This window comes from Megachile rotundata, chromosome 2, assembly GCF_050947335.1.
Source record: "Megachile rotundata isolate GNS110a chromosome 2, iyMegRotu1, whole genome shotgun sequence".
NCBI lineage: Eukaryota > Metazoa > Arthropoda > Insecta > Hymenoptera > Megachilidae > Megachile > Megachile rotundata.
In genome coordinates this window covers 8,396,598-8,411,456 of record NC_134984.1, presented here as the reverse complement: position 1 = coordinate 8,411,456, position 14,859 = coordinate 8,396,598, and the positions used below count along the sequence as shown (strand labels likewise).

Sequence of the window (14,859 nt, the reverse complement as noted above, 5' to 3'; positions counted from 1 at the left end):
TTCAAAATACAAAAATATTGTTGACCTATTAACAAAATAATATGTAAGGCAAATCTGTTTTTCTGGGTTACGTAAAAATTGTAGTTTATCTTCAATGAATTTATTAATGTTCTTCCATTAATCTTTTTATCAACAATTTCACTCTATCCATTAGTTGCCTACTTTTCATTTTTCACACTCAAGATCATGAGAAGGTCATAACATTGTAGGTCACTGAAATTACGATGATCTCAGCTTTTAATACAAATATATTTCGGACATTTCGGATATACAACTGCGAATACAATGAACACTTCTGGAAACAAAATAACAGACTGTTACACAAAAGAATTGAAAGAATTCTTCTAACTTCTGAAGATTTTGGTTCTTATACTAGACTTCTTAGGTGAAGAGGGGTTATCCGTGATCCTTGCTACTGGGCCACCAGCTACTCTGAGACAATAGTGTCTACAGACTTTGTCTGGAATTTTTGAACTTAGATAAGGAAGGGGAAAACAAGGTTGACTAACTCACTTTAAATATATCATTTCCAATATACTTATCTTACTGAATCACTAAGTCATCCAAAACAGCTATCGTGTCACGTTAATGACAGTATATTATCCCACGTAAAATAACTTTGTGGATAAAATTTTGGAAGAAGTGACTTCAAGGAAAAATTTGAATATAATTCCAAAGTGCTACGGTGGAGGGGATGACAACTTTTGAAGGGGACGAGACCCTAAATATCAAGCGGTGTTTACACCAACCTATGAATTTTGGCGATATTAATGAAAAATTTTCAATATAATACATAGAATTCTGCCCAGACCAACATAACGAATACAACTTGCGCTGAAGTAACTACCGCCATCAAGTGGTGAGCAACTGATGACACCTGAGGGGGATGTCGACCTCAGCATGCATAGGGGATCTCGCTGAAAATTTTGCTGATGCATTGATCGTTGCATTACTAATATATCATATATAATATATGTAGCATTTTTGACAAGCGAGATAAAGTAATTTCAATGCTTCAAAGCAGTTTTCACCGAGCATTAACGCGCAAACTTTTTTCTGAAAAATGTAACCTAAGCTGATCATACCGTGGTCCAATATTTGTGGACCTACTGAAATGTTCTATTCGTAGACGTATAAGTGGCAAATTCACAAATACATCGTACACGAACAAAAGATAGCTATGCTCCTGACCTTTTTGTAAGTCCACACATTTAAGTACAATTCTTTAATCTACTAACAGTGTTTGAGAATATTTCAATAGCTTATTAATTCCACCAAAAATGAGATTCATATTCACAGGTTACAAAATAATGTTTTATACATATGGGACACCCTATAGATGCGCAAGTCAAGGGCACTATTACCTACTACGATAATTACTACAGCGAGATGGTTATGTTAATTATGTCTGTATAGGCAGAATTTAATGTATTATGCTGAGAGTTTTTCACTAATATCTCCGAAACGAAAATGCTGATGTGAAAACCGCTTGATGTTTGAAGTCGCCGCACTCCCTGTTTCACGCATACAACGCATATATCCATCAGCCACCAGGGTACTTCGGAACCCAAAAATTCTTTATCACATTTGTCCCTTCGAACAAAATGAGGGTACCAAAGTGCCCCGGGGCAGAATCACGGCCCGCCCAGTATAATGTTTCCCTGTGACACTTTTCTTGGTCATAGAGTAGCAAGACATTTAAGATGTTCGATTAATAACGTTTTCTAATTAAATGTCTAGATAAGGGGTACCCGTGGCGAGCATAGCGAAAGCGAGGAAGGTATTTACGACATTAGCAACAGACGTCGGCTGGGCTTGACCGAGCGAGAAGTGGTTTTCGAGATGAGAAACGGCGTGCTCGAACTGATCAAACAAGAGAAACAGCTGCAAGGGGAAACGTCGTAATATCGCGTGTCCGCTGGAAGTCGATGAAGGCCTCCCAGTACCATACGTTTCCATCGATTTCCCCTCGATTCGACACGACTGCCCCTGTAATTCTTATAAATCGAAATATCCAAACTGTTTCGATTAATGTTTCCCCCTGTGCCACCAATATGTTTCCGTTACGATCACCGACAGCGAGAGAGAAAGCCAAAGAGAGAGTGAGAGAGAAAGCAGAAGTGCTTCGGTAGCCTGGTTATCGACAAGTTGAAGCGGTACTCGTCTATTTCACTGCTTGAAAATGTCTGTGGCATTCCTCTCCGCTCTGGAGTTCGAAGCAAAGAAACATCGATTCGTTATTAACTTGTGATACAGTTGTTGTGCAACCTGATGGTTCTGATTGCGAACAGTTCTACGAAAATATTGACGAAATGAATATTCATTGCTGTGCTCTTTGGTTTGGAATTTTCGTTCTGTTGCTGTACAATAATAAACTTATGAAACTAAATGGTTGTTTAGTTTTTCTTGTAGAAATTTGTATTCCCAGATAAGCCGTGATTAAAAACGAAATTTAAAAGATATTCTCGTAAAGACTTATTATTTTATAAGGCAATATTTTTATTCCGCAAATTTGAGTCTTACAATTATTTTGTATTGTTTCTTGTTATAATATTTATTGCAACATTTATAATTATATTATAACATATATATTTCACTCTACACTAAAAAAGCAAATACGTTCTACACGCATTTAAAAATTTTGTGTTAGATAAATTTAGTCAATGAATAAACATTCTATAAACAGACTAGAAACGTATCTTAATTTAATATTTAATAAATATCGATAAATAAGCAATCTACGAAAGAAAAGTAGGTCTTTCAGTCCTGCAAGAATTAAATAGCAGTAAATACTTCGCAAACGTATAAAAGATACTTTGTAACTGATAGCTGATATAAAAAAGAGATCAATATATAAATTTAAATCTTCCAGAGGTATTTACAATCACGGAAAATATTTCATTTTTACTGCAGAGACGTTTGAGCTCAATTTTTTCTTTTCCCGTTTATTCCGTCCTTAAAGATACGCTTTTCCTGCTCGAACGCAGCAGCATCTGTAACGTTATCTAATGCCAAGAACCCGCTATTCCTGACACCGTGAAAATATCGTACACGTGAATGTGTCTAGATATAACAATAACGTGGGACATAACATCAACAACCGTCTGAAACTGACAAGGGAACGGTTATGAGAGTTTCTGGGACGTCATTTTTGTGAGGTATTGCATTCGTGTGACTCACAAAATGGAACAAGATTTTTATCACTATTCTATCAACAATTTACCAAGTATTGAACAATTTTGTTCCTTTAACATTTTCTCTGCGGTTTTTTTCAAATTCAGCTTTTCAAATTTCATTTTAGTTTTTACCGCAGTAAGTTCATTGATGCATAGTTAATTAACGGCGCCTAGGTCCGTTCGTTTATTTGAAACGCATGACAAGATTCGTTCATTTATTTGGTCTGTTAATTTTTGGACAATTTCTTGTATCATAACCGATGACGTGAAATATAGGATTCTATAGATTTTCTTTATAGTAACGTGTCACAAAAAAGTGCCTTCTTAAAAGTAACAGGAATTAATTTTTAGCGTTTACAGTAACTGTACTTAATATGAATCATCTGTGTTTGAAAGATGTCAGAAATAGACACATGTTATTTTTAACGAAATCTGAACACAAAAGGAATTAATAAATATTTGATTAATTATATAAAAATATATGTGTATTAAAATTATGACGAAAATTGTAAAAGACCTCAAAAGTAGAAACATGTAGGAAATTCGTACAGTAAATTCAAAACTTCATTTTCATTATGAAAAGTGAATATTTATTTTATTAAACATAAATAAAGGAATACTTTCGATATTTTTTAAATTTATTTTAAATAATATTATTTTTCTTCCTGTTGTTGAGAACATTACTCACATGTGAACGTATTGCAGCCATTTTACTCCATTATTATCGCTATAATATACTAGGATGATAAAAGTATAACTTATAAATGCTATACAATATTAACAGGAAACATGTACCCAATATAAAACATGTTTCATATTACGTACACTCAGCATATTCCACGTTGCAAGTACGTATTTCAACAGAAAAATTGTTATCCTAAAGAGAAAATAAATTTCGCGATAAATTGCTTTTGAACACGCAAAAATAAACATGTTTGATGATAAATCGTATAGAAGTAATATTTTATAACTTATTTACATTTGAAAATTTAACGAGCCGTTTATTTCGAAAATGGTGCAAACCAATGTTCAGAAAAATTAATGATAATAAATAGAAATAAATACTATAGATAATTTTTATTTAGAAATTTTAGTTATAATAATTAAAACTCAATATTTGAGCGAAGTTAACTGTATTACGAAAATTTTTATTTTGAAGCTTGTTCATTTAGGTCTAATATTACAAAAGCCTTATTATATTTAGCCAGTATGAACACTGATTGACATTAATGTTGATTAATATTACTCGATAATTATTATGTATTATACAAATGCAAAAAATGCAAAACAATATTTTATTATCGCTTACTAATATTTTTAAATTGATTGAAGTTCAAACCCATAAATATGTCACTAATAAAAAAGAAGCTTACCCTACTTTCAAATTTTTGAAGAATTTTATTACCTTCAGAAATTTTAAATCATTACGAAATATCGTTAATAGTTACTTCCGTATATAAAGACAAACCGATCCACTAATTTTTTGCAAAGAAAAGAACATTCTAGTGGATACAAGTAGAACGTGGTCTAAGAGTCCATTGATTGTTTTGCGCTAAAGTTCGTTGGTTGATTACTTCTTTCTACGTCGAACGCTTTGGATTTTCTGACCGATTGTTTCAAACTTTAGATCTCCTCTCCTCAAATGGTTTAGCACTTTCTGTCGTGGATGCATCGTGTTGATCCAGACGATGCCAGCAGACTAAACAATTCAAGTTCCAGACACACGAAACAATTTATTAGCCGCAGTAGCGAGGTCGTCTCTAAATGAAACGTCCATTCATCCTGTCACGTAAGACAAATTTTTAAAGCTTCGATGAATTGAAACGTTTAAATACATAATGCAACCATGATGCTACAAAATACGTCACTTGTTATCGAACTCGGAGGAATAAGATACCAGCACAGATGGTCTGCGTGTGAACCCTGCTCCGCGATTACATCAACCTTCTGACTCAGAAACACGAGCAGCTTCCGTGATTTCACCAAAATGATGTGACGGTCTCCGCATATTCCACCAGACGAGCATCAACTTTCTCGCAAGTCCTCACTGATTTATTTCTCTACTGATCTGATTTATAAGCCCGAAAATTACATCTAAATTCATAGGTATGAGATGAAAATTCATAGATATATTTTGGAATGCAAAGTTATGTAAACGTGTTGTGAAACGTAACTTCAAAGATATAAATGCTCTTATAAAAGAATCTGTTCTCTTTGAAATAATTTTTTTTATATTGTTTTAAGTAATAGAGATCTTATTGTTAGAATGGTGCTATATTGTTGGACCTTTTCACATATGAATTCGGTGAATAAATTGATTTTCAAACAATCTTTTTATTGCTAGAATTGTTAGTCTATACAACTTATTGTTAAAATAGCTTTACTACAAATTATCAATATTATAAATTGCAGAAATAACAAAATTTGACGTTGAAATTGGTGAGCAAAGTTCATTTCACCGACTCGTAAAATAGTTTTGGTAATTATGATATATAATTTTCAAACGTTCTGTACATATATGTAGCATAATTACACTTTGCATTCTTGACAACAGTATTTACATAACAAAAAAATGCTTAAGATGCACATTTTTTGCATTACACGTTTAATTATTGTAGTGCCGTAAGCATTATTGGTGGCAACCAGTAACCTACTTATGACAAGTAGGTACTCTACAAAGCAATACAGAATTTTTGAACACATTTGATCTTTCATCTATTAAGCCGCTTTTATACCATGAATACATGATGCAGTTTTGATACCTGGGAGATGAAAATTGATCGTAGACCCGAGATTGTAATTTTATCATATTGTTCCTGGCACAGAGGTTAACCTCTAACCACCATGGGTTAGAAACATAACATACAGCACGCGGCTCGTTCAAAAGTGATTTTGTGGCTGTGTAATGTATAAGTGCTTTGTTTCTATTTTTATTTTAACGCTGAAACACAAAAACAATAAACAATTTTGTTATTACAAAGAAATTCATTGAATAGTGTGCGAGGATTTCTACACAGGTATTGTTTAGTATTATTTTCTCAGACTAGCAATAAGGTGATTTAAAATATAAAATAAAATGCAGTTTGAGATATTTATATTTGTACATAACTGTCCGACAGTAGTAATTTAGATATTGATAAAAAAGGATGGTTTCAATCTTTAAATTCGGGTTATTAAAGCTAAAAATAAATAGCATATGTAGAAGTATTTTCATCTGCCCTACAAACCCACAAAATTGCAACCATGTCAAAGTTCAACCACGACCTCCTTTGTCTATTCTTCGGAAGCAACACGACTATTTTTAGTTGCAATTCCAATTTTAATGGAGTATATGAATGTATCCTCTCTGTATGAACTATAATACTCTGTATTCCATTTAAAAAAATATTAATGACCTTCATATGTCCTTTGCACGTCCACTTACAAAAAAAATATACCACCAGCATATGCCCCTCTCAAAACCATTCAACTGCATCTAAAACATTGTTTGCTATGAGTAATAATAATGATGCAAATCTAGATGACAAAATGTGGTAAGCCACCCTGTATATTATCTACCATTTACCATGTATTATCTACCATCTGCTATCTACTGTATAACCTACTATCAATTGTATTATCCAGTAACGATTATCAATTATCTATTTTGTCTTATTTTATATTATTTCATACGTAAGAAAAACCAAACCTGGTATACAATTTTATTAAGATTAAATTTGGTACTTGTCCATATATCGTAATCCTAAATCACTAAATTCAACTGACGCAGCTATGGAAAAGGTCATAAGTTAAAGGACGAAACAAAACAGCATTTGTATCTCAACGTCGAAAGTTCAGCACAGATTCGTACTTACCACATACTTTTGTTCTTTACTCCCTGCGGATGAAGCCACTTGGAAAGTATCAAACTTGAATTTAGAGAAGCAGGATTTTTCCTCGATTTTCTCGATCACAATTTCCCTGTTATTTTCTTTCTGACTCTGTAATCAGGTTCTTCGAAGTCACCGTTTCAAATCTTGGACGATTTGAGGCGAAACGGTTGCTATGCTCTGCTTCTTCAGACCTCGATTTTCCCTTGACTACCTTTGCATGCTTCTTTCATGTTCTTTCCATCCTTTGCACATAAAGAAAAGGTACAAAACGGTAACTAAATCGCTGAGTAAATAATAATTCCATTAGGATACGTAAATAATTGAGGTTTCCAATTAAGGCTGTGCAATTGCACCTGGTCTTCGTTACTTTGTATCTGGATGAGGTTTAATATGCACCACGTTGACTGTTCGTGGAAAATAAATAATGTTCGACGTTTGCGTACTTGCTTCTTCACATTAAAGTGACTTTTTCCGGTGACTCCTCATCTCAATATTTGAGTAGGTTCCGTTCCCTTTAAGTGACAGCCTTGTTATGGTCGTAAAGGATTCATTTCGTTGATTTTTTCCTCCCTCAAGTTGAATCTAAATTTCTTGTCGCAGTAATGTTCCCGAGAATATTTTATCCAATAAGCAGAAAATTTTTTAAATTAACTGAATGAGTACATGGAACTTGATTTCTATTGAGTTGTATTAACATCGTTTGATGTCGTTTGTATCATTAAATTGTTAAATGCTAATCAATTTTGGTTCAAATTTTTGTTATTCTAATCACGTTCGGTTTATAGATTATAATTTAAATAGATACGGTTTAATTATAGTTCAAATAAATATTTTTACAGATTATAATTGAAACAAATCTCAATAAAATTTAATTACAAACGTTTGCAGTGTTCAGAACTAAAATGGATATCCAAAAGTAGGGAAAATTAACAATTGCTTAAAAGTTGTAAATTTTTTGTGCAAATATTTTCTATAATAATTAATGTTCCAAGAATATCACAGCTGTTACGTAAACTGTGTTAATGAAGGCATTCCTATTTGCATTTTCTGTAAGGTAACGCATGACAAATTTCAAGTCTCAATAACAGCATTACAAAATGGTCCAACTGCTACGTGATATTTTGTTTGGATAAGATGTATATTATTAAACGTATACCAGTTTGCAAAAACAAGTCTGACTAAACTGCTGCCTTTGGATCCTTTTCAAATGAAGGATTAAATTAAATATGATGCTGGGAGACTGAAGTTTGAAGGTGACGGATTCAATGAAAAAAACATGCAATATCTTGAAAGAAGCTTTTTAACACTGGAAAAGTTGCTAGCAGCGATGTCTACGTAGCAGAGAAGAGGTATGTAAGTACTTTAAAGGTGATATCACTGCTTAATATTGACAGTAGGAAAACTAATATTTGAAATTTATATTTGTGGAGTACAAGTCTATAGTATATTTCTATTATCCAAGAAATGGCGAATTATATCAAATTATATTAAATTATAAGAAATTATATTAAATAATTATATGCAATTGATGATAATAACAATTATTAAGCTGTGCATTTAGTATGTTACAAAATGTAAATACTAGAAAATCTTGCTGAAATTTACAGATTTTTATTTGTGCAACTCTCGATGCTCAGCAATAACATGTTTAAACAATATGTAATATAGATCAAAAAAAAAACGTTGTGCGGATATGAAAAATGTTCTAGATAAATATTGTATCTATTATATATAAATATTGTAACACGTATATGAACATAGCGCCTTCACTTGGATAAAAATTATTATCGCTATATAATAGAGCCCTTTGCATTGTACAATTTTGGTTACAATAATTTTTCTGTGGACTTTATAGATTCGAAGATATTTCAGCTGCTAATTGTTATTGACCTACCCCCTATATTTAATTAATACAACATTCAACATTGCCAGTTATAATATTTAATAATATTAACTTATTCTGTGTTAAAGTAGAAGACTTTATCGAGGGATAAATGATAGTAAACGTAATGGTATTCTTAAAGAGGAATTACAGTAAAACAGAAAAAACGGTGTAATAAAAACGCGTGTGAATAGCGTCATGACGCCATGTACAGTGCAGGACAAAAGTATTCGTACACTTAAAATATAAAAATAAAAAGAACAATATTTTCTACATCTTTAGTATTTTTTATATTTTTCTATATGATTTACCTTCTTCGTGTAACCGTATACCAATTTTTCTTTCTTTTAACGTCGTTTCATTGCGTTTTTTCTCCATATTGTAAATATTAGTAATACAGTGTTCATTCTATATACACCAATTTTTCTTTCTTTTAGCGTCGTTTCATTGCGTTTTTTCTCCATATTGTAAATATTAGTAATACAGTGTTCATTCTATATAAGCAAAAATGTCCTTTCCGATATAAGCAAAAATGTTATCCCCACCACTGGGGGGAAGACCCCTCGAGACGTCCGTGGTTCGCTCGCTGGGAAATGTAACGTGACCCGGGTATTAATGTATCCGTGAGACAATACCAATGCAAATATAAAACTTTTTTATTTTTGACTTTTTCGTTATCAAACTTTTACCAATTAATTCTTGACATTTTTCCGATTAAAATGAGACCAAATACGGTATAATTTGGACTATATTTACTGGTTTAATTGACGATAAAAGTTTCTCACGTCGAAGAGGATAGCGAGTCAAAAAGAAAGGGACGCTACAATCGTGGCAGCCGGCAAAGATCAAAAGTCTGTTCGATTTTTTGCAATATTTGAGCATTGCTAATTTTTTTATTTTTCATCCATTTTTTTATATAACTTTTTCCATCATATTCGTGACGTTTTCCTGATTAAAATGAGACCAAACACGACGTAATTTGAGTTATATTTGCTTGCAATATCTTATTAGAGTAAAATCATCGATGTACGCGTAGCACTTGAAATTACAAGTAAATATGTCCCGAAGTATGTCGTGTTTGGTCTCATTTTAATGAGAAAAATGTTACATATATGATGGAAAAAATTTCAAAAAAAAAATCAAAAATAAAAAAGTTTTATTCTTGCATTAGGAGTGTCCTTCTAGTAGGTCACTGTTTGTTTACGTTCGGTCTCCTTCGCTCGAAATGTAGCACCTTTACGATATACGCAAACGGCGACCGTGATATTTTTCTCTTCTGTCCTTTTCTACGTTCGGCAAGACATCAATCAATGTAGGACCTGTACCATATACGCAAAACCTCAGACCCGAAAGATTTGCTTATATAGAATATCCACTGTAAAATGTACTTACCACGATTATTACTGACTACGCTAAAATAACATCATCTAATGTAATGGTTACATTGATCAAAATGCCCTGATGCCATCGCAACTGTTGTATTTATCAACATAAACGATAATGTACGAATACCTTTGTCCTCGCGATTTCTTACAGTCTCGTGAATTTCAAGTCATTTCAAGTTACTACATGATGTTATTACAAATGATTTTAATGTTTGACATAAGCTCATGAACAGTGATCTCTGAATATTTACGCAACAATGTACTGATATGCATGTTTTACAAATTTTGGTATTCATATTCGAACCATTCTGGAGTAAATGTCAAAAAGTCACACTTACAAGGAAACATATCGAACCGCAACACACCGATTTTAATGAAACTTATGTGAAAGATAGTTCTCAAGAAAATATTTCACACGTATTTTTTTTATCGGCCATCGTTCATATTAAAGGGGTGAAAGTAGTCCTTGAAGTTTGGGGTTGGAATCATATTTTTGGGAATATCTCCGGAATTAAAGAAGATGATTAGATTCTTTTTTTTTGTAAATTAATAAATAGGGAATTTGTAAATGAATAAATAAATAGGGAATTTTCGTGTGTGAAAAAATTTCAATAAACTTTATTTGTCTAAATAATATTTTGAAAATTTATCATTTTTGCTTAAATTTTTGCGTTAAATGTTAATCTACTTTTTGGAACTTCGTGTACGTAAACTACGGACAAAAATAGAGGATACGTGTTTTCGGAATTTGTTATTTGTTGCAATGTTTATTAGATATAAACAATTCGAACAAATAGTCCTGTGACATCTAATTGTCATATCACTTCAAGTCAGTGACCATTGTCTGTTACCTCAAATGATTACCATCATCCTCTTGTTCAGACCTTACACAGTCCATACCTATCATAAATCGTAAAAAGTAAAATAATAACAAGCTAATTGCCTTCGACGATCCTCAATCATGAATTTCAAGTCACTACATGATGTTATTGCCTTCGGTTTTGGATCATTTGTTACAGTAAATGTAATATTTAATATACAGCTATATATGATTAAATATACTTAATAGTATAGAAAACATTCATCTTTTTATTTCTATATTTCAAGTGTACGAATACTTTTGTTCTACACTGTATCTGACAGTTCGAGCCTACAGGTCCACAGTTACAGATGTCACTAGTGTAATCAGAGGCGCAGATTACAAATGCACGTTCCAACATTTTATTTATCGTTTAATTTATTTTATTGTAGACTATTCCGGGTTAAAGGTGGGGAAATAGAAAAAAATAAATCAGAGGCCGAACAACAATTAAACAAATAACGGATACAGAGGGTGTTTAATATTTAATTCAATTTCTTAGGATAGACTTTCGCGCATTTTCCTGTACAGAGTATATATGTCTTCCCAGGACTCTGGCAAGGGAGAAAAACACGGAGTGGAAAAGCGGATGACGTTTCCAAAAATCGGGAATTCCCACTTTCTCCTGCAGCGGTCATCCGTCCCAAAACCGTTGACCGGTGACCCATCCGGCCCTCGACTTACAAATTACCGTAACAGTAATAAACCCAAGGATTGCTTCGACTTTTCAAACTACATATACCGCAAAAAAAGAAATACAACTACGCCAACCCTGGGTTCAATGTGCCTACCAACTGGTGAAACGGACAAGTAATGGTTCCTTGGTCTTTTATTGCTGCTATGGCAAATCTTCAATATTATAAAACGTCCTAAAATCTAACATTATGTCTACTATGAATTCCTCATATTTACAAAAAATGTTTCGAAATAAATAAATGACTATCAAAATCTTTATAAATTTTAACGGTATACTTAACACGTTGACTGCCGCCCCATCCATATATGACATTTCAGTTGTTAAGCTGATCTAACATGAGTATTATTAAAAGTTTGTTCACTTTCCTCATAAAAAATTCTTGCATTACTTACATGGATCTATGGAAAATAAATGTAATAAGATATTGTGAAAGTATTTGGTAAAATTTATTAAAAATTAAAATACTACTTGATGCAATTTTCAATTGTTTCAGTGTGGCAGTCAATGTGTTAAACTACACAAAGAGACTACATGCAGTATATCCAAAAAATTCAGAAAATTCATATCAGTCGTAATGACATTCTCGCAAGTTTAGATGTTCAATCCCTCTTCACTAATGTTCCTATTTCAGACACCATCCATATCTTTAAGAACAGAGTTCCTGCTAGTTTCATCTCCTTTATACAACATCGCCTTACTTCCATCTATTCCCTTTTCCAAGGTGATTACTACAAACAAACTTATGGTGCCACAAGGGGTTTACCCATCTTTCCAGTTATTACGGATATCTATATGGAATGTCTTGAAGCACGAATCTTCAAAGATGCTCCTTCGACATCAACCACCCAGGAGTTCTAGAAATTCACAAAATAAGTCCACTTTTCTATTTTTGTAATCTGATCAATGAAGGTAACTACTGTTAGCAACTATTTGCATGTATGGAAAATATAAAACAAAGAATCAAGTCGCATTTTTTCAATTTTGCCAATCTTCATCTTATGACGGACAAACTATAGTACTTGTGACGTCACACGATAAAAGTAAAGGATACGAGAGTCAATTTGCCTTTGCAGATCTGTAATCTTCGAATTGTAAGGAAATTTTAAACAGTTCGTACAAAATTGGTTGTTGGACAATGTCAAGCCTAAAATTTCGAATATATTGCACCATCTTTTTATACTCTTCGGGAGGATTATAAATTAATTTGAATATTTTCACGCTTAGGGAGGATTGTAAACTAATTTGAAAATGAAACCAGTGATTACAAATGATGTTTTAGACGATATTTTTATTATTAGACATAAATATGTTTAAGTACATGTATATGTATATAATTTTTTAAATTAGAAAAATAATAATTTGAAAATATTAACTTGATAAAAAGTATGTTATACTTGTTAGTAAACAAACTAGGTCCAAAATTCAGTTTTTGTCAAATCACTCTTTAAATTCCATTTTCCAAGGAAATAGTTATGCTAACACAAGGAGGAAGAAACGATAGAGCATGTAATAAAAAGTGTATAAAAAATTCGTTCTGCACATCGTTACATTTTCATTAGAAACATAAATTCGTTTTGTATCGAATGGTGTAAGTAATATCACAGTTCGAGCTGGAACTATCACGCAGATACCGAAAATAAATTTTGATATGTGTGGTAGTGTTGGTATTGAATTCAGACACGAACGAAGCACGATATAAAACAGAATTCATACACTTACCCCTCACGAGTGGATATAAAACAAAAGTCATTTCTCTTTCCACGCGGACAACGAGAAAGTGAAGGTAAAATGCTATGAAATTCGAGTGAAAAAAAGGAGAAAACGATTTGCAGAGTTTCCCGAAGGTCGCGAAAAATCGACCGGTGAAATTGTTTAATGTCACGAGAAACGAAGATCAGACTAATATTACTTATCGCTCGAAACGTCGCGGAATAATTTAATGAGACTGCCATGGCCCTTTTCTCGCAAAATCATCTGCCTCTCGGTTCACAATATTCAGTTTAAATTGGAAGCCGAGCATAAGAGAGAGGAAAGATAAAAAAAAGGACAGACTGCTAACATACAGGGTGACAATAATGTTCCAGAATTCACATAAATTGTACTAATATTCGTTTTATAAAATTGACCACAGTTGAATGACTTTTAATAAACATTGAAATTCATTTGATTTTAATTAACAGCAAAAATTTTTACCGTCAAAAAATATTTATTATTTTAATTTCTTTTTTGATATTCACAGTCGAATGACTTTTTCTCGATATTGCAATTCGTTCCACTTCAAGTAACAATCAAAATTACCTTTAGAATTTTTATTGATTATTTACCATTTTATAAAAATAATTTTCATTCAGAGAATTTTTATTGGAATTGAAGTTCGTTCGACTTGAAATAATGATGCCAATTCGTGTTTCTTGTAATTCATATTGATTATTTATAAGTTTACAAATTTTAATAAATTTAAGTTATTGTAGATTAAATTTTATTGTTTAATGCATTTTACCATAAATATTACAATATTTTATACAGTTGTGTCAATGTGTGTAACATTAAAACATGAAAATCATAAAATGTTATGTAGCAAAATTAAGTAGTGAATGCATCATTGCGTTTTGCTTATTCCAGTACGAAAACTAGAATTGTTTAAAAGCTTTCAAAATCATCTACCTTTTTCAAAATGAAATTGCACCATGTTTTATCTATGAATGCATTTTTACAAATATTCGTTATAAAAAGGTATTAAAGTTCATATAAAAAAATATCAACAATTCTTTGGAAATTTTTACCGCTTTTATCATTTATTCCTTTTAAAATGTATACAATTTTATTCAAAAAACGTGCAAATATTCTCGGAATCTTTTAAATACCTCTGTTTTTAAAGTTAAATGAAATTGCATGCGATATTTAACATCATTTAATTTTGCCAAATGACACTCTTTTTATCTTCTAAAGTTTCCATTATAATTATTTTCTTACGCTTTACTGTAATTA

The 14,859-nt window shown here is 32.0% G+C and overlaps 1 protein-coding gene and 2 long non-coding RNA genes across 6 annotated transcripts in view; 2 read left to right on the top strand and 1 right to left on the bottom strand.

Moving 5' to 3' along the window:
• Positions 1 to 2,389, top strand: part of LOC105662834 (arginine kinase) — a 92,101-nt gene extending 89,712 nt beyond the window's left edge. For all 3 annotated transcript variants that reach the window (XM_076539846.1, XM_076539835.1, XM_012288362.2), the window contains one exon: positions 1,741 to 2,389. In XM_076539846.1, coding sequence (XP_076395961.1) covers positions 1,741 to 1,905 — 165 coding nt within the window. In that variant the 3' untranslated portion in view covers positions 1,906 to 2,389. The remainder of the gene's footprint in view (positions 1 to 1,740) is intronic.
• A 1,376-nt stretch (positions 2,390 to 3,765) lies between these two features.
• On the bottom strand, positions 3,766 to 5,173 carry LOC143266598 (uncharacterized). Its single transcript, XR_013041551.1, has 3 exons — positions 5,045 to 5,173; positions 4,550 to 4,958; positions 3,766 to 4,053 (listed from the first exon to the last, which is right to left on the bottom strand). It is a non-coding gene; the product is annotated as an uncharacterized LOC143266598 (long non-coding RNA).
• On the top strand, positions 5,155 to 12,157 carry LOC143266599 (uncharacterized). Of its 2 annotated transcripts, XR_013041553.1 has the most exons (4): positions 5,159 to 5,282; positions 5,795 to 6,193; positions 8,103 to 8,397; positions 11,725 to 12,157. It is a non-coding gene; the product is annotated as an uncharacterized LOC143266599 (long non-coding RNA). The 2 variants fall into 2 exon arrangements; XR_013041552.1 differs by lacking the exon at positions 5,795 to 6,193 and having other exon boundaries at positions 5,155 to 5,282.
• Positions 12,158 to 14,859: the final 2,702 nt, after the last annotated feature.